The sequence below is a fragment of the Apaloderma vittatum genome, unplaced genomic scaffold, assembly GCF_000703405.1.
Source record: "Apaloderma vittatum isolate BGI_N311 unplaced genomic scaffold, ASM70340v1 scaffold1309, whole genome shotgun sequence".
NCBI classification, from domain to species: Eukaryota; Metazoa; Chordata; class Aves; order Trogoniformes; family Trogonidae; genus Apaloderma; species Apaloderma vittatum.
The window spans coordinates 23,947-48,109 of record NW_009734393.1 but is presented as its reverse complement, the minus strand read 5'-3'; the positions used below and the strand labels follow the sequence as shown (position 1 = coordinate 48,109).

General features: G+C 40.4%; 1 protein-coding gene across 1 annotated transcript in view; it reads right to left on the bottom strand.

The window, feature by feature from the left end:
- The window catches only part of GALNT9 (polypeptide N-acetylgalactosaminyltransferase 9), a gene marked incomplete at its 5' end in the record, with an annotated part of 135,136 nt that overhangs the window by 87,031 nt on the left and 23,942 nt on the right, over window positions 1-24,163 (bottom strand). Inside the window, 2 exons of the mRNA XM_009876227.1 lie at window positions 1,438-1,604; window positions 23,416-23,596. Coding sequence (XP_009874529.1) covers window positions 1,438-1,604; window positions 23,416-23,596 — 348 coding nt within the window. The remainder of the gene's footprint in view (window positions 1-1,437; window positions 1,605-23,415; window positions 23,597-24,163) is intronic.

Here is a 24,163-nt window from a genome sequence, read left to right as displayed (position 1 = left end):
ATTCAGCTTCATTTCAATAGGCTTATAAACAGGCAAATTGCAAAAATAATCTCTGTACTTTTAAAAAATCAATCCAGTTTAGTAATTCATTTGCACACCAACTTATTCATAATGAGGCTTTTACTCAAATATATTTATTAGGAAAACTAGTAGAAGCTTCCAGGATATTAGCAGCCTCATTCTTCTGATCTATATTACACAGTAGAAGAATTATCACTGGAATCAAAGACCTGATAAATCTCCTGCTATCTAGAAGAATGACAGAGAAAAGCTATATAAGATTTCACTGAGAAAAAATGATTCCAATTCCCCTCTGTAGTGCACTGACTCAAACACCTTGCACTCTCACATAATTACTCCACAGGTTACATCATCATAACTGAAAGCAGGATTGGACAAAAGGTTTCTTAAATCTATAGGTTTTGGAACTTGTTTCTGTTTTAGTGATTTGTTGTCTCAACCTTTCTTTCTCTTTGGAGATCCTGAAGAGGAACAGCAACTGAAAGGCTAAAAGCTGTTGGATCTGTGGAGGAAATGCTGAAACTGGGCCATATTTTCACAAATATGATTTGAGAAGTTGCAATAGTTCTAGAAGTTTAAGATATAACAATTTAAAACATAACCCTGCTAGTCATCTGTACCCTATAAGTTCTTAAAGCCTGATTGCCCTGTGAAACATGCTGATCAATAGCACCCTACATGTTCACCAATAATTTGAGTTTTGATTGCTGTAACAAATGTGCTTTTATTAATTAACTAGATCACCTAAAACCAGCATTCCCTTTGTGTCCATTCTGTTTCATTCTCATAGTCTTAATTTACTCCCTACCTCAAAAAAAATCAGACTCAAAATCTGATATTATCAGCACCTGTTTAAATCATGAAGAAGCAGAGTGTGCTGTCACATAAAAGAGTAGAAACTATCTTTAAGGTGAATCTGTAGCCCCACTTTTCCTTGGAAGTAGAATCTAAGCTTTTAGTCTATTAATGATGCCATTGCTCTGGATCTGAAAATTTGGAGAAAAGTGTCATTTTTATATGAAGATTGCTTACATCAATATCATTCATCCTATGAGGATTTCAATGAAATCAGTAGGGTTTACCCATATAATATTTATTTGTATTAGAAATTGTCAATATTTACTCAGAGCTTTGTGCAAGTGGCTCAGTAAACAAACACAAATTCTTGTAAATTCTACTGACTTCAACAGAGGTACGTTAATTTACACCAACTTATGATCTGGCTTATTAGCCATAAGCCAGTGTTTGCTACATATGACCTTTCTCCCCATCTGTTTAAATGCAGAATGACTCGGTGTTATCTCTTCACAACAGTAAAAAAGTCAAAAAGAGAATTTCAGATAGTAGCAACGAAACTTCCTTGGTCTGTTAACAACACAGAATACAGTACTTGGAGGACAAGTTACGTATGTTCACCATTGTCACTGTTGTCATCCACCAGAATGATCTCCTTGAGCAAGTGCGACGGGGTGTGATTCACGACGCTGTGCACAGAGCGCAGGATGACGGAGAGCGCCTCGTTTACAAATATAAAGACCACCGAGATCTGGGGCAGGTCGTCTGGGTAGGTCATCTGTTTGCACCTGAAGAGAAGAAGGAAAGAATTAAAAGCCAAGCAGCCACGGGGAGGTAAAATACACTGCAGAGCATCCTCCCTCATTGCTCTCCAGCACATAGGGACTGGCAGGCTTTGCTCTTTCTAAACTCAAAGAAAGACGTGGTTAAATGCTCAAAAGAAGTGACAAAGCTAGGAGCAGTAATCCTTCCATCAACTCAGTGAAAACCAAAGAGTATCTGCATGCACACAGACTTGTAGTGGCTCTCATTCTCTGGAATGGTAAAAGCAGCTCTTGAAAACCAAATGATTTTGCTCAAAAACAACCTGGAGAAGGCCCATAACGCTATAGCCTCTCTGTGCTCCCAGGGGAACCGTCAGAAGGTCTGCTGTTTACTCATAATTAGATCTGGTACTTTTAAAACCACGACCCATTCAAGCAAATTTTGCGTGTGCCCATACAAAGAGCACTTGCCACCCTTTCTAATTTCGCAGTTTGTGCGGCAATAACAAACATTTTTTGTACAGGCATGTACTTGCTGAAAGACTTACAAAACAGATCTGCTCCATCTGAGACATCACCTCGCCAGGCAGCTACATCCTGAGATTCACAAATTCCTTTTTTGCTTGCTCACTGATGCATATATGCTAGCACAGACCATTTTGAGATGAAGAAGTGAGGTCTGGAGAAGTCACACAGAATAGAGCAGAGTCTCTGCTTCCAAAGCCCCCACAGCCCATTCCCGTCCGTGTAACACCATACTCCTTATTTTAGTGGAATTCTTTCCCACTGGCGAAGATGCTAACTTAAGAAAATTACGTACATGTTCTCACAGTCAAAAGCCGCTCAAAATTACCATAGCAATTACTGAACCTGCTCTCTAAAATACTGCTAATGATATCACATGAAATGACTTTTCCTGCTCTTATCAAACTTTCTGACCTCTTTTCTCATTACTCTGGCATAACAATCGCTTTTTTTTCCCCACTATCAGCAGTTGTGGGCAAGAGGAGGGTGACAAACACTTGACTGTTGGTTAACCTCCAGAAATTGGTTATGAATTCTAGTAAAGTGCAATTATTAATAATTCCTACTCATCCTAGCACTATTTGCTCAGAGACCTGAGCACTCACCGTTGACTACCGTGTTACTATAGCTACTTCCTAGCAGCTTGTTGCTGGCCTGTACCATACAGAGGACCACTGCGTGAAACTTCTGGCCAGGGAGCACTCTTACACAATCTAAAAAAAAAACCTAGAACGAAGACAAAGACTTACAGGAAGCGTGAATGCTCTGACACGGCCTCCTTTTTGAATTTCTTTACAAACATGGTCTTCCCGCTCGGTCCCCATGTGTTGTCTGGTCTAGTTGAGAGGTGGCGTCCCTGCCCATGACAGGGAGGTTGGACTAGATGATCTCTAAGGTCCCTTCCAGCGTAGGCCAGTCTAGGATTCTATGATTCTATGATTCCTCTTGATCACACCAACATATCAAAGAATGAACACAGGCTGCTTTAGATATAAGGCTATATTGAATTTTTCACCCCACCTGGGTTAAGTCATTCTTATCACAACCTTCCTTCTGTCAGTTTTCCCCTTAGTGGTCAGGACATAGCTGAAAAACTGTATTATGTCTGCGTTTGGAAAAAGTGCTCCAACCACTACATGTTAGAATATCTTGGGTAATCTCACTGCAAAAGGAACACTCAGATGGGCAAAGGCAAATCTCAGAATTTAGCAGTGCTTTAAAAGCTGTCATAATTTTACTTATTACAGCAAGGACGAAGAACAGCAAAAGAAGCTGTCCAGCAACACAGACTTTTCAAAGTACAGCAGTGATTTAGGAGTTTATTTCTATTTTAGTTCCAGTCAACCTTGAACTCCCAACTCCTAAAGTCACTTCAGGAAATGAGATGGATGTGCTGAGGTAGTCAGGAGAAAGTACTGGTTCACTAACAAACACTTCTGATGATGTCTGAGAGCACAAGCAATCCCAGTCAACGGGCCTTTCCTTAAAAAACAGTGGGTGCTTAAGTGCTTTGTTGGATTGTTGCCCAAGCGCTTCCCGACGTATTCTGTAATTAGATACTATCCACAGAAATTTACAGTTAATCCCTCCTTCATTCCAAGAAAGTCTAACCAGCAATTGACACTCCGAGCTAAATGGTGACATTAGCAAGTCACACCACCAAAGCAGAACCGTGACCACTGTCACCTTCCAATGTCTTTGCAGCTTTGCTCTTGGCAGGACGCTGACAACAGACCAAGTGCATTGCAATGGAACGTTCAGTCACGCGTGCCTGTATGCAAGGTTGAGAAAGCCACAGTGCCAGGAGGACACATGAAGTCCTCCCTGGTGCAGCCCTTAGTTTTGGCCCTGGAGCACAGCAGCAGGAGAGAGGTCATTCCAGAAAAGAGCCAGGAAAAGTAAAGCTGTAACAAACCTATTGACTTTCAATAAGGCATAAGACATCCTCTCAGAATACGGTTGGAGCAGCAGTCTGGAAACAGACGGAAAGCATAAGGCAAGAAATCCATGAGCTAATGGTGGAGGAGCTTAACATGGGACTAGTCACTTTTACGAATTATTTTGAGGAGAAAAGTAATGAGAAGGCAAAGACATCCAATCGTATGAAGGTGTCTTAACATGGCACACCCTTATGTGCTTCAAGCTGACCGCCAAAAAGACTTTGTGCAGTAAAGTGCAATAAAGTGTCCGGGTGTTTCAGGCAGCCCTTCTTGGGGAGCAGAGGCCCGGCTGCTCTGCTCGGGGAGCCCCCAGCACCACCGCTACACCCAATACTTTGCCAGGAAAGGGAGCTGGGTGCCACCGCTGTCTCTACTTCTCTGTGCTAGGTCTCTTCACATTATGAACTATGGCAACTGGGTGTGCAAGGACAATTACAGTAAGTGATAGCTGAATCTTGGCCTCATTAACATCGGCGGAACACTACTGAGTTGGGGAAGAACTTAGACGGCACATTTGACCTCTGTGGTAGCTAACGATGGTTTAAGCTGGCCAGGCACAGCTCACATTTAATATTACTCTGCTTCTAAATTAGTATTATGAATTGTCATCAGGTCTCACAGTGTACAACCAGCAAAGGGCTTCAGGTCTGCATGAGCAGCACTGCCTCTCTCCAGGGCAGATAGGTACGCTGCAGAGAAACACACCGCTGCACACATTTAGGAATAGCAATTCCAAGAAAAGATGGACGATGCCATGGCTAATCAACTCCATGAACCAGCTGGGGATGGATTAGACTTGATACGTGAAAGAGCCCTTCAGGTACCTTCGTACAACACGCCAAGCATCAAACCTGAGGCATCCTGCTGTTGTCTTGGGAAGTATCTTTGCGTGTTGCTCTGTATTGGCTACGGTGGGGTTTGGCTGGTATTTTTATTTTGGAGGTATTTCTTTTGTACATGACAGAGCGCTTGAGGCCAGATCATTTTTCTCTATTCTGGAGATGATTTTCACTCATTCTTTCCTTTGCATTGAACTGATTCCTTAAATGAACATTTCCCAGCCAGCCCCCTGAGCCCAATTGTGAGCACTGCCCATGCAGGCATAAGAAAACAGGAAAGGCTCTTCAGCTGGCAGACCAGAACCTTGGGGGGAAAAAAACCCCCACGTACTAACATAAAAAAGGTCATAGATTAGAAACTAGAACAATGAGAAAACAAAAACTTCTCAGCTGCACATAAGCCTTCTCATGGCAGCCCTGTGAGTTGGCAGGCAATAAAGGGAAGGAAATTTTCCTTTGCCTGAATCTTCAGTCCTTGATAGCTGTGTTTACCCTGTATCTGATCCAAAGGAAACATGTGAAGTGCCCTATTTATCAGAGCTGGTCTCACAGTCCATTTGAGTTACACTAATGTTTTCTGAGGGGCTGACACTACAGCCATGCCCATGTAGCTTAGTGCATTACCAAGGAAAGACAAATCTTTCGTACCATCTTTCTCCTGCCTTCTCTCCTGTCTGCTTCCTTGCTAACCTCAAAAAATGAGTTTTGCTTGCAGACCTTAATATACTGAGTTTGGAAATGGATTAAGCAACGCATTTAGAGATTTCTGACAGTTTTACCCTTCAGGAAGGAAATGCAAACAAAATTGAAGCTGCTTCATGAATCTTTAAAGTATCTGATACAAGATATGTTTTTCCAATGAACCACCAGGATGGAGATGGCTGTGGGTTTCTCTCCTTCACAAACTTGATGAATTTGCTGGGTATCAAGAAACCTCTCCTGTAGTTCTAGTATAAAAAACCTCAGCATGTCCCACACCTTGAAAGCTTCAGAATAGCCTGTGTTTGTGTTTGATAGCCACAGTAGGGGAAAGAAGCAGAACAGCCCTTCATTGGATACATGATCAATGAAAGGACAAAGATAAATACAAAAATATTATTGAATCCTTGCTCTTTGACGCTAACAAATGCAACTTTTAATCATCAGGTCAATGTGTTGGACACGATGATCCCAGGGGTCTTTTCCAACATGGATGATTCTGTGATTCTGTGTGGTTTGAGCCCAGTTAAACTAAAGGCTCAGAGTAACCTTACGTACAGGGTTACCTTCCAGTGCGTAAATGCTGCTATGACTTCTATAGGCACCGATGACTTAAAACAGCTAAATCACTAAATTTAGAGGCTAGTTCATTGCTTCATTTCTTTCTCCGGAAAGACACCGAGGCTTTGCAGCTAGTGCTAGATGTAACAGTAACTCCTCACATGCAGAAGCAAACTAGCATTATATTCTTGTTCTGCACTGGCACAACAGGGTAAATGTGACAAGCTGCAAACATCTTCCCCATCATGGGACTCAACTGCTGGCCAGTTCACAGCAAAAGCAATGACAGGCTACAAAACTGATTAGCTTCATGGGTCATGAATCTGTCAGGCAGAGGGCTCCAACTCCTTCCCAATTCTCCTTCTCAATAGAAGGTATTAACTGTATTATGCCATAACATCCTCTTTTTATTAAGGATGGATTTTTCTGCCCTATGCAAAAGGAAAAACAAAACAAAACTACGTTTTTGAGTTCAAGTATGTCCTCAGTAGTTATCTCTGAAGAAGAAATTCATTAAAATAAAGACACCTCCTCAACTGTTCCCGAGTACAAGCTGTGTCTGTTCCTCCTCCTGCAGTGTTTCGGTGCTTCATATTAGAGGCAAGTCAGGGGAAGTCAACTAAAATAATCTCTCCTCCAGCCTTTTGGGACACAGTGATGTTGACGGTCATTTTCAGGATTATAATAAACTCAGATCTTAAATCTACTCCATACTGCGGGAATTCCCAGCAGCTATTTTCGCATGCCTCCTAGACACATTTTTCACATCCAAAAGTCTAAAAAGTAAATCACCCACACTCATCAGAAAGAAATCAGGCCAAACCTTTCTTTCTGCTCCAATCTTAGGCTCTTTCTGTATGAAGGAAAAATGTCCCTTAATATCAGGTAGAAACAAATGATTGCAATACGCCATCAGCATGCATCTAATCCTGGGAATTTCCCACATTCCCAAGCTGAACGATTGGACTTCGCGCATGCAGAATGAAAAACAGCAGCAGCCGTTTTTCAAAAAAAATGGTTTTTATACCTTTGAATTCTCTCTTCTCTGTCCTATTTCCTACAGAAAAGGCCAAATTTACAGGAATTTCTGTCCTGTAATCCTTCCACAAAGGAGAAAGCCCTTTCAAGCTGGAACACAGGCAGTTCCACAGGCAGGTTAAAGCTCCCTATGAAGTTGCAATAATACACATGGGAGGAGCATTTCCTGAGAATCAGACATTCATTTTTGTCTGTTTTCCTTTCTTTTTAAATTCCAAGCCAGTACAACAGGGACTAATTTCTCTGCACAAAAACCACAACACGTTTGTATCTTTTGTTTTTTAACGCACTTGCTGCTCTGTTTGGCTTAATTCTTCCCTTCTCTGTAACAAATTGCTTTATGTGTATGGTAAAAAGCCCCGATAACTGTCAGTCAGTGACTGATAGCGCAATATATATGCATAGTTAACATGTGCAGCATGAAGATGTCCCCACTTGTAAAGAATATTAACCCTTACGTTGAGATCATTAGACTCTTCAAAAGTAAGAGGTCTTGTATTTCAGTGAGCTATTCCTGACTTTCCTCAGGCAAACAATGCCAGAAACATGCCAACATATCTAATACACCTATTGATTTATACATATAAAAATGCTAAAACTGGTTCTAATCACTTTCAAAACAAACTCCTTTCTTAACATGAAAAATGTCTAAAAGCTCACGCTTGGATCCTTCTGTAGTAAAAAGTATTTGCCTTTTTTTTGGTAACTTGACTTGAGTTACAAATATGTTTCGAAATACCATCTGTAAGAAATTTCCATTCTATCCCCTAGTGTGCCCATTCAGATCTGCCTGTGGCTGTATGCACACTGCATCACAAAGCATTAGGCTGATTGGAAATTAATGGAGAAGCTGAAATCTGCTTTCAAGTGCTTTTCAAAAATCCCCAAAGAAAACGCATCCCCCATACAACTTTATTTTTAATGGCGCTGCACTTAAATTTAAGGAAGAGCTCAACTAAACTCCAAGTGACATGTATTCTGCCTAATTTTAGGTGATTAAACATTAATGGCTTATTTAGATTTGTCAAGTGATTCTCAAGATTTCTGAAAGACCGTGGTCCGTGTTCCAATTGGATTTGTAGCTTGCATCCTTTAAAAGTTAAAAAAAAAAAAATAGACAAGAGTTGTCTTAAAAAAATAAAGGTGGTCTTGGAAAATTCTTCTTTGAGATTGGAGAGCTCATTGGACTTGAAGTGAACTACAAATATCAGTGAAAGCAATGAAGTGATATTAAAGAAAGGTAAAACTAAAGCCATTTTTGCCAGTTCACAATAGCAGTGCTTTGATTCAAAGCTCTTACCACCAAAATACATTCAGAAAACACTACTTTTTGTGCAGCTTTTTGAAATTCTGGGAGCTATGCTGCCTACGCAGGAGAAAGTATATACTCTCATCTCAGTGCCTTACCAAAACTAAGACCCATATTTCAAATAGAAGGTTCATGAAGACCCATTCGAGAAGACAGAAAATGTTTTCGAGGGTGCAGTCACAAAACTGGCTGCTACCCTGTGGCACCACTTCTTGTTCCTGCCACCGAGGGTCATTACTCTCCCGCTAGCCATGTGAAGTCAGCTATTTAGCTGCATTTCCAATAGTGATTTCTAGCAGATTTCCCATTAAGAAGTACTCTCCTACTCAAGGTGATGCATCAAGATCCCAAAAAAGGTTCTTTAAGTCAAAGGAAGAAAAAAAATCCCAGAACATCTGCAGAGAGTGAGAAGGTAAGAGCCCAGATATCCAAAAACTGGACAACACATCTTATGACATCACCTTCTCTGAAACATCTGATGCCTTGCACTTCAATTCCGTGCCAGATATAAGAGAAAAAACAGTGGGGTAGATGAAATCAAAGGAATAAATTTCAATAAATAATGTATAACAATAAACTCACAATTTTTCATTTGCACAGAACAGTTTGCTGTACCCTTGAAGCTATTTGTTATTCAGATAATAATATGTAAATATAGAAAGTTATCCTTGACTATTAAAAAAATTACCGCAAGCATTTAATACTAAAGCGTCAAGGTGCTTTTGTTTAATTTTGACTATCTCAGTCCTTCAGCTGGTGCTCTTGCTGCTGGACAGAGGCTGAGTATTGCAGTGTTATCTAGAAATGTAGGACAATAAAAAAGTTTTCAAGGTAACTGCTGCAGAGCTCTTCATGGTTTTCATTACAGGTTTGCTGTCACATTGCAGTGTGGGGGTAAGGAGAAGGATAGAGGAATGCAATCATTTTCCACTATTACTTCAGCTAACAATGTTTTTTATGGCCTTGGGAGGACATACAACAACATTTGGCAAACAATCCTCTCTTAAATGGGCTCCAGCGTATTTCACAGGAGGCCGGCTTTAATCTCTGGTCCAATCCAGTTATGCAGCAGAATATTTCCTTCTACCTATGTACTAATACAGGACATTTGGAGAAGTAAACAACCAAATGGGAGGTCAATCATAAAGCGAGTAAACCCATCCCCTCCCTGCCTGCCAAAACTGTAGTGAGAAGCTCTTAATTTTGCCTTGTCCCAGCAAGTTAATGCTTCCCTGGTAATCACAGCATTTGGTGATGATGAAGCTGATTTGACTAACCAGCAATGGCCTTGAAGTGTTTAAACAGTAGTCACGGGGCTTTTCCTCTTGCTCTAAATGATCAATTCCTATCAGAGTGAGAACAGACCAAGTTTATGGTATGTGGGAAGAATTATGGTTCAAATAGAGCAGTGTTCCAAGAACAAATGCATAAAGAACATTGATTTAGCACTGAAAATGAGAGTATTAAATCCACGATGTTTAGATGCTTTATATGGGATTGAGCAGAGCGCCTGGTGGTAGTAGCAGCATGTCTATAAAAAGGCACGTCTCCCAGTCAAGCAGGGAGGACAAATGAAGGTGCATGAACTGTGTATATTACCCTCTGTAGACAGGGGTAGGAAACTGGCTGACAATCTAAGCTTCTTTCACAACAGATGATCAAGCACATCCAAAGATCCCAACGAACTTTGGATCCACACCCTGCAGGAAAAATCTCCAGGCAAAAACACTCAGTGAAAACCTAAGAGCAGTCAGATCCTGAAGCGAAGGTGGGACTTTACTCCTCCTTACAGCTTTCCCAGTGATATCTGCAGGACTGTTCTTTGTGTATTATAATTCCTTTATGAAATGTCCTATTCAAGTAAAGCCGTTAAGCATGTCTTCACTTCACTGGGATTACTCATACACTTAGAACTAGGAGCATATTTAAGTGCTTCATTGGATTGGAGCCTAATTGCAGTTTTATAGCTTTTCTTTAAATTAAAGGCTAGCTAGAGGTGAACAGCTCAGTATTCAACAATTTCATGCATTGAGAAGTTAAATGTTAACAACAGTTTCTTACCTTCTAATTATTTTGGGTACTTCAGTAAACTTCTGCATTTTAATTTAATTTCGGCTACATTAAGAAATAAAAACTTTTTAAAAAAAAAATCCAGCCACATTTACTGTCTAGCATAAAGGTGGTATCTAGGGCACACACTTCATAGCAACAAAACACTTCAAGGTATGGGGATTTTTTTGTATTTATGAGCTCTTATCCCAATTCAGAAAAACAGGTCAGCACATGCTTACTCTTCACTCAGGCTGACAGAAAACAGGCATGCATCCCAGACCAAGCAACATACCTCAGTACGATTGGGAATTTGAGCCGGCCAAAGGCACGCCAGTCTTTTCCTGACTCTAGGAAGCCGTGGCCATTGTAGCACTTCTACATTCATACGCTGCTCCTGCCCAAATCTGTCTGCTGAGAATCCATTCCCTTTTTCATGTCATCTTGTCTGGGGTTTCTTCCTGCTTGCCCATAGACATTTTGAAGTCACATCCTCAGTGTTTGCAGATTGAAATTAATTTGCCAGTAGAAAGAAACCTAGAAGTGAGTGCTCTGCACTGAGGGAACAGATTATTCCCATTACCCGCCTGCCCCGCAGCCAGGCTGTGTTCACAGCCATGCCCTTCTTCACCCCTCATCTATAGACAGACACATTCAACCTGCTCCATCCAGACTATTTGCTCAAACCTGTACTTAAGAGAATTTCCCCTCGCTGCTTCCAGAGATTCCCAGCTCTGTCAAGGAAAGGAGTTGAGTGTTCCTCTATGAGCAAACAGAACACAAATTCCCCATCTCTCGCGTACATGTGGGTTAATAACACCAAGGCAATAAAGACAACGAACTAGCTGTAGGTCATGCATTTGTTTCCAGGCAGTGTAGAAAATACAGGAGCAAAGCTTCAATGTCATTTTTATCTTGAGTTTAATGTAAACTGCACCATGACCCTCTGGGAAAACTGTGTCCTAATCAAACATCCACAGAGGGGAAGAAAGCTTGCTCCAGTTGCTGCATGAGACAGCTGTTCACTTTGTGGATGAAAATAACTAAAATTTATGCCTTTGTTCTGGAATTTTAGGGTTACAGTCTAACTTATCAACAGCACCCAAAGGTATTTTAGTGCACTGCTTTAATTATTATTGTGGCTATTAATATTCTACCATTAGCCAAGTCTGAACTACCGTCTCTGCCAGAGAGGTGTGTTTCATACCACCCTAGAGGCTGGGCCAATGCTAGGTCATTCTGAAGACAAAATACATAAACACAGACTAACAAAAGTCTGGGAGCGTAGAATAAATAATATACTCATCCCTTGGAGCAAACAAGAGAATAAACTAATTATGGAACTATTTGACAACCCAAAGGCATCTTACACAGGTAAAATGCTACTCCAGAGAGCTCCATTTCCAGAAGCTGAGAAACAAGGATCTTTATGCATAAGCAATACACTAACATGAAATCTCCTATAATTCAAAGCTGTCTAACGCCTCACTGATAAATCCTGCCTCATCAACACCACCAAAAATTGTAGGTACACTTCTTAGACCAAGGACATTTGGATTTTGCCTGATGTCTGCATGAGAATTGTCCTTGGTTTCTCTGTTTAGTTCAGACACACAGGAGAGATGTGTATTTGTGCTGAGTAGCCAGCTCTGCTGTTCTCCACCAGTGAATAGCTTCTTGTCATTGCTTAAATAATCCCTCCACAATATATCAACTATATCATAGCTCTCTACACAAACCAGAGAATTATGCCCCCTATTTTTATTGTTAACTTCAGAAATTTCAGCCTGTACCAAGTTTCTTTGCAAAGAGTAACTTTGCCTCAAATATGCATTTGTTATAGGCTTAGGCTAGTTGTCCTTCTAAGTCAGAGCACTTACTTGCACACCAAATGAAAAAAGTAATACTAGAAACCTGGAGTGTCCCCAGTGACTCTGCCTTTGCAACGCTTCAGCTAGTTAAAAGCTCCATCACAAGATTTGTGTGCAAAATGAAATTTCCCAGTTGGGTTTCCCCAGTGCTCACAAGGCCATTCCTCTCAATACACAGAATCATCAAGAACCACGGAGATCAGGAATCTGATATTTAAACCACATTTTACAACCTGCTTTCCTTCTGCTATATGCAGAGTTGTTTTTTCACTGTCTTGGAGTTCTGAGACTTAGCAACACATACTGCATGACGGTTTTAAACTGCATGTTTTTATAAACGTGCCTGGACAGCTGAAAAACAGAGACAACAGTGACAAACCCGGTGCTGACTTCACAAAGAAGGCATCAAGGCACAGGCCTGGAGCTCTGTCCTCAGGGCTTGCACTATATTTCAAAAGAAGTCTCCAGGTGGGAACATTCAGCTGCTGCAGCATTTCTTGTGGCCAACAGGATGCAGGCCAAAATTGCACAATGATTCCTTATTAAGACAGCCAGCTAGTTTGGTAAAAATTTAGGGAAAATGGTGTACAGAATGCTTGGGAAGCAACTAACCCTGGACGCCCTGTGGAATTACATCCAGCTACAGACCTGGTTTGACTATGGTTTGGTTTTGAGACTATAGCACAAGGTTTAAAACAATACAATAGAAGCCAAGAAATATTCATAATGGAACCGAAAAGAGAAGACCCATACTTTAACATCACGAAACTATCAAAGAACTTAACTGGCAGGTGTCGTTACAGAGAAACGAAACCTTGGGAAGATTTAGATGAAGCTAACCAAGACAGGGAGCTTACATTTGGCAGCCTGCAACTGTCAGGTACTTCTGGCGCTGGCTAGTTTTAAGAGTGTCTCACTTTTATTAGCACTAAATTCACTCAAAACAGGAGATACAGTAAAAACAAGCAAGGCCTGACAGTATTAAAATGAAACACTGCATCAATTTGGAGTTCACTACTCAGTTTTATTTCAGATAGAAGAGTAAATTGTCTGACATTTTGGTCTGCTCATGTTTTTATCGCAAAGACACAAACAACAACAACAACTAAAAAACCTTAGTGTTATTTGACCTGAAACCTTGGCTTTCTTATGCTACAAAACCTATTCAGATAAAAAAAAAGAACCCAAACTAGCTAATGTTTAAAGTTAAACCAGGAAGGCATTTTTAGGTAACACATATTTGACACTGCCAGCAGAACTAAATTTGCATGCACATTTCAAGAAAGAAAAGGGGAACATCTCAAATCATTACAACTCCTTCAAAGCCATAAGAAAGATATCAGGTGTAGTGTAACAGAGATACATGTAAGGGAATATAAAAGGAAAAGAAATACTACCCTGAATTCGTTGCCTGACTTGTTCTGTTACTTCTTTTTATCCTGTAATGTGCTATCATGGAGCGTAACGTAACATGACAGTTCAGAAATTTACAGGAATACCCTTTTCTCCCTGGAACAGATAGTGGGCAACAATCAGCCATAGGCCCGGGGAGGGAATTGAAAGAAACTTTAAAATGCCAACATAGAGCTGCAGACAGCTGTGAGTTACAGCTGGATCTCAGTAGTCCTTCTACATCACAGACATGAATTTACTTGTGAAAGAACAGCATATGCAATTTGAAGACAGCACCTCAAAATTGCTAAATACCCCTTCTGCTATGAAAATACTGTAGCTTTCTTTTTTCAAGTTTAGAAAATTGCTACAGTCTCTAGAGCCTACTTTTGGGGGTTGGGTTTTTTTGGTTTTTTTTCTGTGTTTTTTTTTTTTTTAAAAAAGCAATCTTGGTTTAGGCACCTGTAAATGTGCAGGTCACATGAGACACATTTAGTCTTATGATCTGTAAGAAAATCTGAGGGATGCAAAACAGCTTTTTTGATCATCTCTTCTTTTCCTCCCAGCTGAAAACTGTGCTGTCTCCACAGTTTTGCCTCCAGAGCTGCTGAGTAGGGACCTTACCCAGGTTGTCTCTGCTGGCAAGTCATCCTTCAACATGTGTTACTAATACAGAAATTCCCTCTCGTTTCTATAAGCCTTTGAGCATTTACATTTTGGATTGGATTCATATGAAATCCTACTTAAGCTGGGTGTGCTAGGCTTCTGAGGGAGAGACCTCCAGGAGACATGATACATCTTCAGCAATGCTACCACGTCTTCTTCTCCATTGACTGTAAAGGCAGCCAAGTCAATCACCTTAAATTAGATATCTAACTTTTAGCCCATGTTATGCAGCCCACTTTAGGTAAACTATGCAGATATTCAAGAGTAGGTTCTGGTGCAGATAAATTGCAGGGAATGGCTTCCAGGCTTACCGCATTTAAACACAGCATTGCAATCAGTTATTTTTCATGCTCTCTAGTTAATCAAATTCAGCCTCCACTAAATCTACATTTATTAGTGCTGACAGTCATGCAGAATTTGTCTTCAACAATTAATATACACAAAGACACTGCAGAAATGTAACAGGAGGAAAATGACTGCATTTGAACGTAAAATGGGGGTTTTGCAAAACATTGCTCATTTTTATGATTCTTTTTAATTTTCCCTTGCTGGTCGTCCTTTCATTATGTCATGGGCCAGTGTTAATAATCAAAATCTATGTTATACACTTTGTGGTATAATTAAAGTCACTACTTAATTGGAATGCCTAGCTAGCACTAAACAAAAGGGAATCAATAACATATCTAATGGGAAATGCCAGAGAAGACTTCTATCAAATATCTGAAATAATTGTGAGCTATTGCCATGCATCCAGCACTGCTGCTTACACAGAGTCCAGCTCATGGAGAGTCTCTGCTTAGGAGTCATGTCCTGCAAAAAACTTTGGTACTGCCTGCTAAAAGCCTTTTGGGTCACCAACCCCTATGCACAACCAAGCAGAGGGCAGAGTATTACTGCAGTGCAACATGGGCAATCTCATGATCCTACCTCTGGTTACGCTGTTGATCAAGCAAAAGCAGTTTGAGAACCTTCCTAACGATGGCCTGAAAAAGTGGTGGAAAAGTTTCTCAATAACTTTTTATCATTATTGGGAAACACGATTACAGCGTTAATCTGCTCTTCAGTTAGCCTTCTCGATGGAGCAATTTAATGTTGTATAAGTAGTTATTCAAAGACCTAGTGGTGACCTAGGATTTTGGAGGCAAAGGCTTGAGCCCACGTTCCAATTAATATATCATTACTTATGCAAAGCAAGCAGAACTCCAGCAGAGGTTGGGAGAAGACCTACAGTAGCTTCACAAACAAGGTCAAGTCACAACTACAGAGGTACAGTACAAATAAAGAGCACTGGGTGTAAAGCCAGAGGCTGAGTGACAGCATCTGGGATTCACAGGCAGTTTCCTTTCCCAACCAAAGAAGAAGGTGATTTTTTCCCCTCCTCTGAGGGCTTTACACAGTGGTAGTCTGAGCCCTTTACAGCCAAATTGGAAATGCTTCTCAAAATGCAATGATAAGCCCTTGGCATACACAGGGATACACAAATAAGCACAACTGGCCCAGAGGCAGCAGCAGTATGAACAAATCTAGGTTGTCAACTGATATCCCAAATGAACTGAGTCAGAATTACAGCACTAAACACTGTGCAGTGGCTGGTCAGAGCGCAGCTCTCTGCAGAGGAAACAGCACAGGGAATTACTCAGTCCACACCAGTTCCTTCTGCTCTTGGGCAAGACGAAAAGTCAGCCTGAACAGGGGTACGTTGCTGTGAAGCCACAGTGGCAACTGTGCAGAGAGATCGTGTGTGCAAGGAGGCGCCTGTGCTGTTTGCAGGGGATTCACAGCCGGGGGAAAATGTCCAGCCTCTGAGACTTGGCAAAGCTGGTTGAGATCTATATAAAGTCCCAGAGCACATGTACACACATGTCCCCTTTGCTCTGTTCCAAATCCACATCTGGACATTGATTTGAGATCTAATTAAAACACTTCAGTTCGTTTCATCTCTTACTCAATTTCCCTCCAATAAACAAGCTCAATCCGTTGCCCAGAGGTAGTTCTGTCTCTTCCATTTTATGTCTCTGATTTTCCTTCTCTCTGCTTCAACTTATGTCATATGTGCAATGAGAGCAACCACAATGTTTTTTTCGAGAATTTTAGTATGGTTTTTTAGATTTATTGGGAGTGGGTGCAAAAAGAATTTTAAAAATTTCCTATTAAAAAATAAGACTAATTGAAATCAAATTATTGTGCCTGTACTGTGACTGTGAAACACTGTCAGCTGAAAAAAGGAAATGCTTAATGTTAACGAATGTTTCACTACTGTGATCTGACATTAATCTGAAAGTTATAGCAGAAGCTGGTGATAGAAAAGCCATTATTTTAAAACCAAATGTTTCATTGATCTAAATATTTTGTTTAAATAATCATTTCATATGTTCAGAGTGACACAAAATATTTTTAAGGTCTTTTTTTTTTTTAGTTGTCGTTTTCATCTCATCAGAAATTCCGATTCCTGAAAAGCTCTGGATCTGTTCCAGTTCAAATATTTCTTGCAAAGGGGCCCATTACATTGCACTCTGGTTAACCTGGGAAGAATCCTAAGGGTCTGTTTTAATTTGGAGATCGTTGTGTCATTTTTCTAAGCAGCACAAAGAATACCCAGTGTCCCCAGAGGATTTGAAAAGTGGGTCATGAGGCAGAGCAAACTGCAGAGGTGGAAAAAATCAAATAATATCAGGTCTAGCCCTCTCCAGCCCACTGATCCAAAAGCTGATGCTCTTTGAAAGCCATCTGCCTTCCTGCCCTGCTCCTGCAGGGACATCCCACATGGCCGGGCAGAGGAGCTGCCCGCGCCAACAGCCTTGGGCAGGGGCCGTTGTACCAGACCACGGATCCTCCTCTCGTGATGGAGAACTTGCAAAAGTGTGTTCTCCAAAGGCTTTTGCTCACCAGCCCCTGAAGGACAGTCTCTTACAGCCAGGCGGCTTTCTAGCTACTGGCCTCATAGTAGCTACTGTTATTAAACCCTTGAACGAACAAATCAGAGCTCTATTTACCAGGTCTGCCCTCTTGATAGAACTATTTGATCAATTCCAGAATCCTTTCTGATAGGTAATTAAAAAAGCTTTTCCTTAGGTATAGAGTGGAGTGAACCATTAATTACGCTTCAGAGCCCTAGAGATGCAATTCCTTTGCTATTGTGAAATGTCTATAGCAAGCAACAAAAATGCTCGCCTCTGTAAAAGAATTGAATAAATGAAAGTCATTTCCTCAAGACCTAGATTCCTCTCTTTTTATGGCTAAAGACTTGAGTTCCCTTAGTATTAATAAGTTTGTTCTTTAGGGCTGAATTTTCTCAATACAAACATCCATGACCATAACACAAAGAAATACCTCCTTTGGTTGATAGAGCCAGCAGACTGAATCCATATATTAGTATTATTGTTATCACTGAACTGCCACAATGCACTCAGCATCGAGTTGCACGAAAAAGATCAGTTAAATTAAAGATCCTCACCAAGTGGCGACAATTTCTTGTAAAAGCCAATTTAGCTGTTATGGAAGCTCTGGGATCATATTAACTTTTCTCAAAAGTATGCATAATGCATCACAGCAAGTGGTTTTGACAAGTGTATGTATGCGTATGTGTGGACGTGTCCTGCATGTAAAGAAACCCCAGAAGTTATTTAAGTTGCAAAGTCAAGTGATAGAAAGTTAGAAAATGCCAGATTTACAGGTGTTCAACCTGTTTAATGCAACCCCTTGCGATCCAGCCTGTGTACCAGAAAGAACAGGGGAATTGATTTTATCCTTAGAGGCAGTACTTATGCTTAAAGGCATCTGGATAGTTGACACTTCCCAATTTTCCAGGATGCCACACTGTAAAACAAACGGCTTTTGTAAATTTGGGGGCCTTTCCCCCCACTTTTGAATGAAATTCCCTAAGGTTTTGACTTTTACCACACTCTGCATCTTTGATAAAGTCAAAATCTACTGTAATACAGGGCTGTAGCAGTTCTGTCCATGCCTGAATGGAAAGTATTGAGTCTGATCCTTTGTTACAGGAGCACAGGATTCTGTCTTGTGCTACAGCTGGCAGCAGTGAAGGCTGTTATTCCCCCAGAAGGGCAGATGGATGGCTGCTGCTGCCGCTTCCGAAGCCTTTTGTAGCAACAGAGCACGTCCCAGCTAAGCCTGTTCTCTTTCTCTACTCTCAGTCCACCTAGCAAATTAAGCCACTTGAAGACAAATGACTACACAGGGGTTTAGGTGACTGGCTCTGGGCACTTCTCTTCAAAAGTGCAGGATCTCTATCAAAAATCTCAGCTGTTTTTCTCCAGATCTATTTTTGACTATTCAGTCAGAGATTGGCCCTTTGACATTATGGTAAGAAAGGCATGCACACAGCCCAGCAGATTTCACAGCGTTCCCATGGGTAGGATTCAAGACTATTCTACATCTATATGTATTGCTGGAGACAACTGATACAGATATTTGTGCTTATGCTTTCCTGTGCGTATATGTACGGGTCATTTACCAACACCAGATTTATCTCCACCAACTACTCAGGTTTATGTGATCACAACACTCATTTTGAATATGGAAGAACATAAATGGAAATTAATAACATTTCATGATTAAATAACACTTTTCCCAGAGAAATGCAATGCAAGCTCTAGCTTAGCTGTGTGCTTCCAAAAGAAAAATAACCAGTTCCACTGGCCAGAGGAAATAGGGTATGTTAGTGAGGGCTAGAAAGTCCTGCTAGTACTTTACTGCTGCAAAGAGACATCAGGACATTAAACATCCTGAGTTCTCTGCAACATGCTTTCCATGCTGGTACAGCCCTTGGAAAACTTCAGGACATCAGGGGGCAAAGATGGGGCTGCAGCAGAGACATGCAGAGACCTGTGCTACCTTCCTTGCTCCTTCTCCTTGTGGCTTGCCCTTAACTCAAGAAATGTTTCTCAAGTTTGACATGTTCCTGTATGACAGGAGATGAAAATAATTCCATAACAATAATTCCATGTGAATTCCCTTGTAACAAAAATAATCCTGCTAAATTCTTTTGCATTAATGTAGTTTTCATATGTACTAAAAATTTTACTCCAGAATTCATATTCAATAACAGTCAGTGCTAACCAGACCACTATTTTAGAGTTATTTTCATGTATTTTAACAGACAAGATATCAACCACTTTCCACTGAGTACATGAAACAAAGCCTCAGGACAGTCCAACACTAGGATTATTAGCTGAAGACTTCTAAATATTCATCAATCAACCATAATAAATCCTGAGTATTCTGTTTGATGCTGAACTTGAACACATTTAATTCCCACTACTTGGTCCTCGCATCTTCTCAGATATCTCAAGGCAAAAGTCACTACTAAGACATACAATGTATTATGGAAAAATCGTCAACACAACTTTAAAATGAGCCCATTTGATTTAGGTAATATCTAACAAGACATTAAAATAGTATTCAAGGTCACAGTGAACAAACTCACAAACTACTGGTGAGGCTTTGCATTGTTTTGTAGAACAAAATTGCATCTTCTCTGCATCACGTGTCTCCTGAAACTAAGCATAGCTTGAAACACCAATTCACAGTATATTTTTGAACCGTTTCCCCAGGGTTGTCTGCTTTCAACACAGAGACAGGGCAAGCATTCAAGCTGTGGGAGGTGCAATATCAGAGAAGAAAAATCTGAGACATTCTCATTGCACTGTGTTAGGATCAAACTGTAATTTTCTAATTATTGCGCGAATTGTAATCGCAAGCAAGCTATTTACTGCCATTGCTTCAATTTGGCACACAAATACAACACACGTCAAAATCTGCCGTTGTCTCCTGTGCTGACTTGGAGATTCCCATCTTAAGGAAAAGGCTTCTGAGTTAAAAGGAACATCCGCACTGGCAGCAGCAGGTAGGAAAGCGAACACAACACGAGTGTACGGGAAAAGCATCTTGAGAGCAGGAGAACCCACCCAGGCTTGTGGACTTCACTGCAGTGGGAGTACGTGGAGGTGACTCCAATTCAGGAGCTTTCACGGTCACCCTGTCTGCCTGCACACCTTTTTAGAGTAACATACTTTTTAAAATTTGCTGTGCAGGGATGAAAGTACCTCCTGAAAAGCAATTAAATTGCTGAATATTTGCTGAAGCTATGTCAGTAGATGTAACTACTAGGATTGTTCTACCAGAATAAGATATTTGGCAACAATAAGTGAGGAGTTCAAAGATAAAATTAACCAAAAGATAATAATTGTGATCAAATTTCTTTTAAAAGAAGACTAAGTCTGGAATATTACAAGTCCCACATTTGCATAGTGAAATCATGTTTACTTTCATAAATTGTGTCTATGCAGTGCACAGGTTTACATCTTTTATATCTACTGATGTATGCAAATATGTAGATCTGGACATTTTAAATGGAAGACACAATGGGGAAAAAGCATAATTTAATACTTTTGGAACACGAATCCAGATAAGTGGTTTTATTCATAGACTGGCCACAGACTTTGTACATGGTCTTGGACATTAATTCAACCTTGCTTCTCAGTTTAAAAATGAAAAGTTCTGGGAATGACATGAATATAAATCGCTCACAGATTGAAAAGGGCTCCCTGATGAGAGCTATTATCAAGAGACGGAGAGAGGAGACCATTGGACAAGTCAGCACACAACTTGGGCAAAAACAAGAGTGGTTTTCCCAAAGCCTGTCTCAAAGATCAGGAGATTTAGTTCTCTCCAATATATAATTAGAGGAGACTATCTAAATCAAACAGAAAGACAAGCTCAGCTTTGCCTTGTGGCTACGATGCACAACTATCACCTGTTAGATGAGCAGATGTGATACTACATGATGGACAGGAAGAGGAGGAAGTAGGATAGGGAATGAAAACTGCCTCAGCCCTAGAGTGAGAGATCCCAAGAGAGACAGTGTATGAATAGCTGAGCTTTTGAAGGGGTCAGGGACAGAAAACGCTGCTCACGAGGACAGTCGAAATTTGAAATAGAAAGTGGCAACCAAATGGCAGCCAAAGCTTCTTTGATACAAGTGGACAAAACTCTTCATAAAAGAGCTTCTATTTTTCACAAAGTTCCACTCATTTTTCATAGTCAGTTCAATCTGAGGGGCTTTCCTGCAACTTGTAGGTATCTAGAGACAAAAGTTCAAATTCCAACATTGAAACCTAAACAAGGGCCACCTCAAAAGTGTCAAAACACCACAAGCCAGTTCTCCCAGCAACTCAAACAGTTAATCATGCGGTGTGGCCTTATGAGATTCCCAAAATGAGCATGTTAAAAAACCTACCTGAACAGAATCACAGAATTGCTTTCGTTGGAAGAGACCTTTAAAACCATCAAGTCCAACCATTAACCTAGCACTGCCAGGTCACCACTAAACCACGTCCCTAAGCACCAGATCAGCATGTTTCTTAAATACCTCCAGGGATGGTGAATGGCTCAAAGCTTCCAACTAAAACGGTAGAAGACTTACCTGAAGCGAAACATCACTGCATTCCAAATGCTCTCCTGCTTCTGACAGCTGCTGAGCTAGATTCAAGCACCGCAACCTTTGCTTTTGTATTTCCTAGTAGAGCATTCTCATTTATCATCCAGCTGACCGCAGCAGCTAATAACACACCAGGTCAAACCTCACTGACTTTCATTTGAAAAACTCCACACTGATCTTAAGGGTCTTTGGACTGGATCTGATGCACAACTCAAATACTTGCATGGCTACCTACTACTTTTTCCCCAGAATAATTCCATGGTGGATTTTTCTGATAAGAGAAATGGAGAGATGAGACCATCGGACAAGTCACTATACTGACATCATATGTGATATATATTCAGTGGATATTTTTCTTTTTGCCATTTCTTTTATTTAGGTTTTCTTTTGTATAACAAATGCCTGAGAAAAGGAATGCTGGGTCAACGCTCCTGAGATTAGATTAATATGTAACACAGCTAATGAAATTTGTAGTTAAGCTGAAGTTTTGTTTTACTGGATTTGGGGTTTGGCAGGTTGAACTGCCTAAAATCCTAATTCAATTGCAATCTACTCAGAGAGCACAGCTGTTTTGCTTGGCTAAACTTTTCTCACCACTTAATAAGATACTTTTTTTTATTTAACTTTCAGTTCTGCCTAGGAGCCCCAGTGGATCTTTTCAAACAGAAGATTATTATTAGAAATTAATTAAGTATTCTTTTCAATTCTGTCTCCTGAGAGTAACTAGGCATTGCTGATGATCTCCTCTGCATTAAGACATTACTGATTGTCATTCATAGGATGATAGTGAGGAAGTCTCATCTGGAACATACGTAACTCCATAAATATGAAAAATTTTAAAGACATTTAATATGAAATACAATAAATCAGTACAAATATTAAACATATAATTACAGCATCAAACATAGCGTTGGAATGTGAAGGCTATAATACCAGCATAAAAATAAATACGCATTCCAAAACATCTTATTGCAATTATACGATTTCAACAGATTACACTCAGTCCATGTTTCAGCACATTGTAAACCCCAGCTAACCAGTTCTAAGAACATCAAATGCAATTAAAGAAAAGGCAGCTGATTTGATGATGTGGGGGTTTTTAAGTGACTAGTGTCTACAAAGTGTCTGTTGTCACTGCCCCCCCTTCCATTACACCTGACTACAAGAAGCCCACCTCTGATGGTGGGCTCTGCTGACACTACCTGGGCTTTTTCTAAGAGAACCAAACCCAATAAGCACCAATATCCTGATGTAGATTTTGATCTGAGGCCTTCAATGTACATATAAATGCATTACTCACAGAATTAGTGATGTTTTTTAACATGGCGCTTCACATTTGAGATAGCCGTTGGTCTTTTTAATTTTCACTAAACTCAGGGATATACATATGATTGACTGCTGTCAGACTCCAACCATGAAGGAATGTGAAGAATACCACCACGGGTCGACAGAATAATCTCTTAATAATAATGTGGATTTCAACTTACTTTTTTGGTCTGTAGTCAGGGATGGACCTGTCCAGTGATATCCTGTCACTAAGTTGGGCATTGTAACCATATTCTTCATACTTAGTCTCTGATTCATGGCTATCATCTCTCAGGGTAGCAGCCATTCCCCCCTGGCCCAAGCCTCCTGGACCTTCAACTAATCCCATGGGCTTTGCCAAACCTAAATGAAGAAGAAAAAAAACCAAAAATCAGATTATTAATATGAAGGAAATGGATCTTTTCTGTGACCAAAGAATGTTTTTAGATAAACAAGATCTGAACTCCCAGTGAAACTCAGCTCTGACACCCTCATGGCTCCGTGGAAATTACCCTCAGCTTTTCAGATTGGAGTCCACATTAATACATCTTGCAGTATCAGTGCATAATTATTAATGGGAGAACTATAAATAATCAACTAGCAGCTTTCACAATGTCTCCCGTTTCCTGTATAAATCTCCAGAAACAGGAATCTTGCTTCTAAACATTCCCAAATGCCTAATTATCCCTAAGATAATCAAGATAAGTTTTCTTCACAGGAACTGGAGGCCAAGCCCTTCCCCATTATAACCCATTATAGCTCCATGCATTCTAAGGAAGATATGATGAATTTCTACCATATGTAGATCCGACAGTTTAACTCTGTATTATTGTCATTTCTCTTCAGAATTCTAATGAACAGAATATGTATATTATATAAGATACTCAGCTCTATACATACATGATCAGGAAGTTTGAACACACTTGAGCT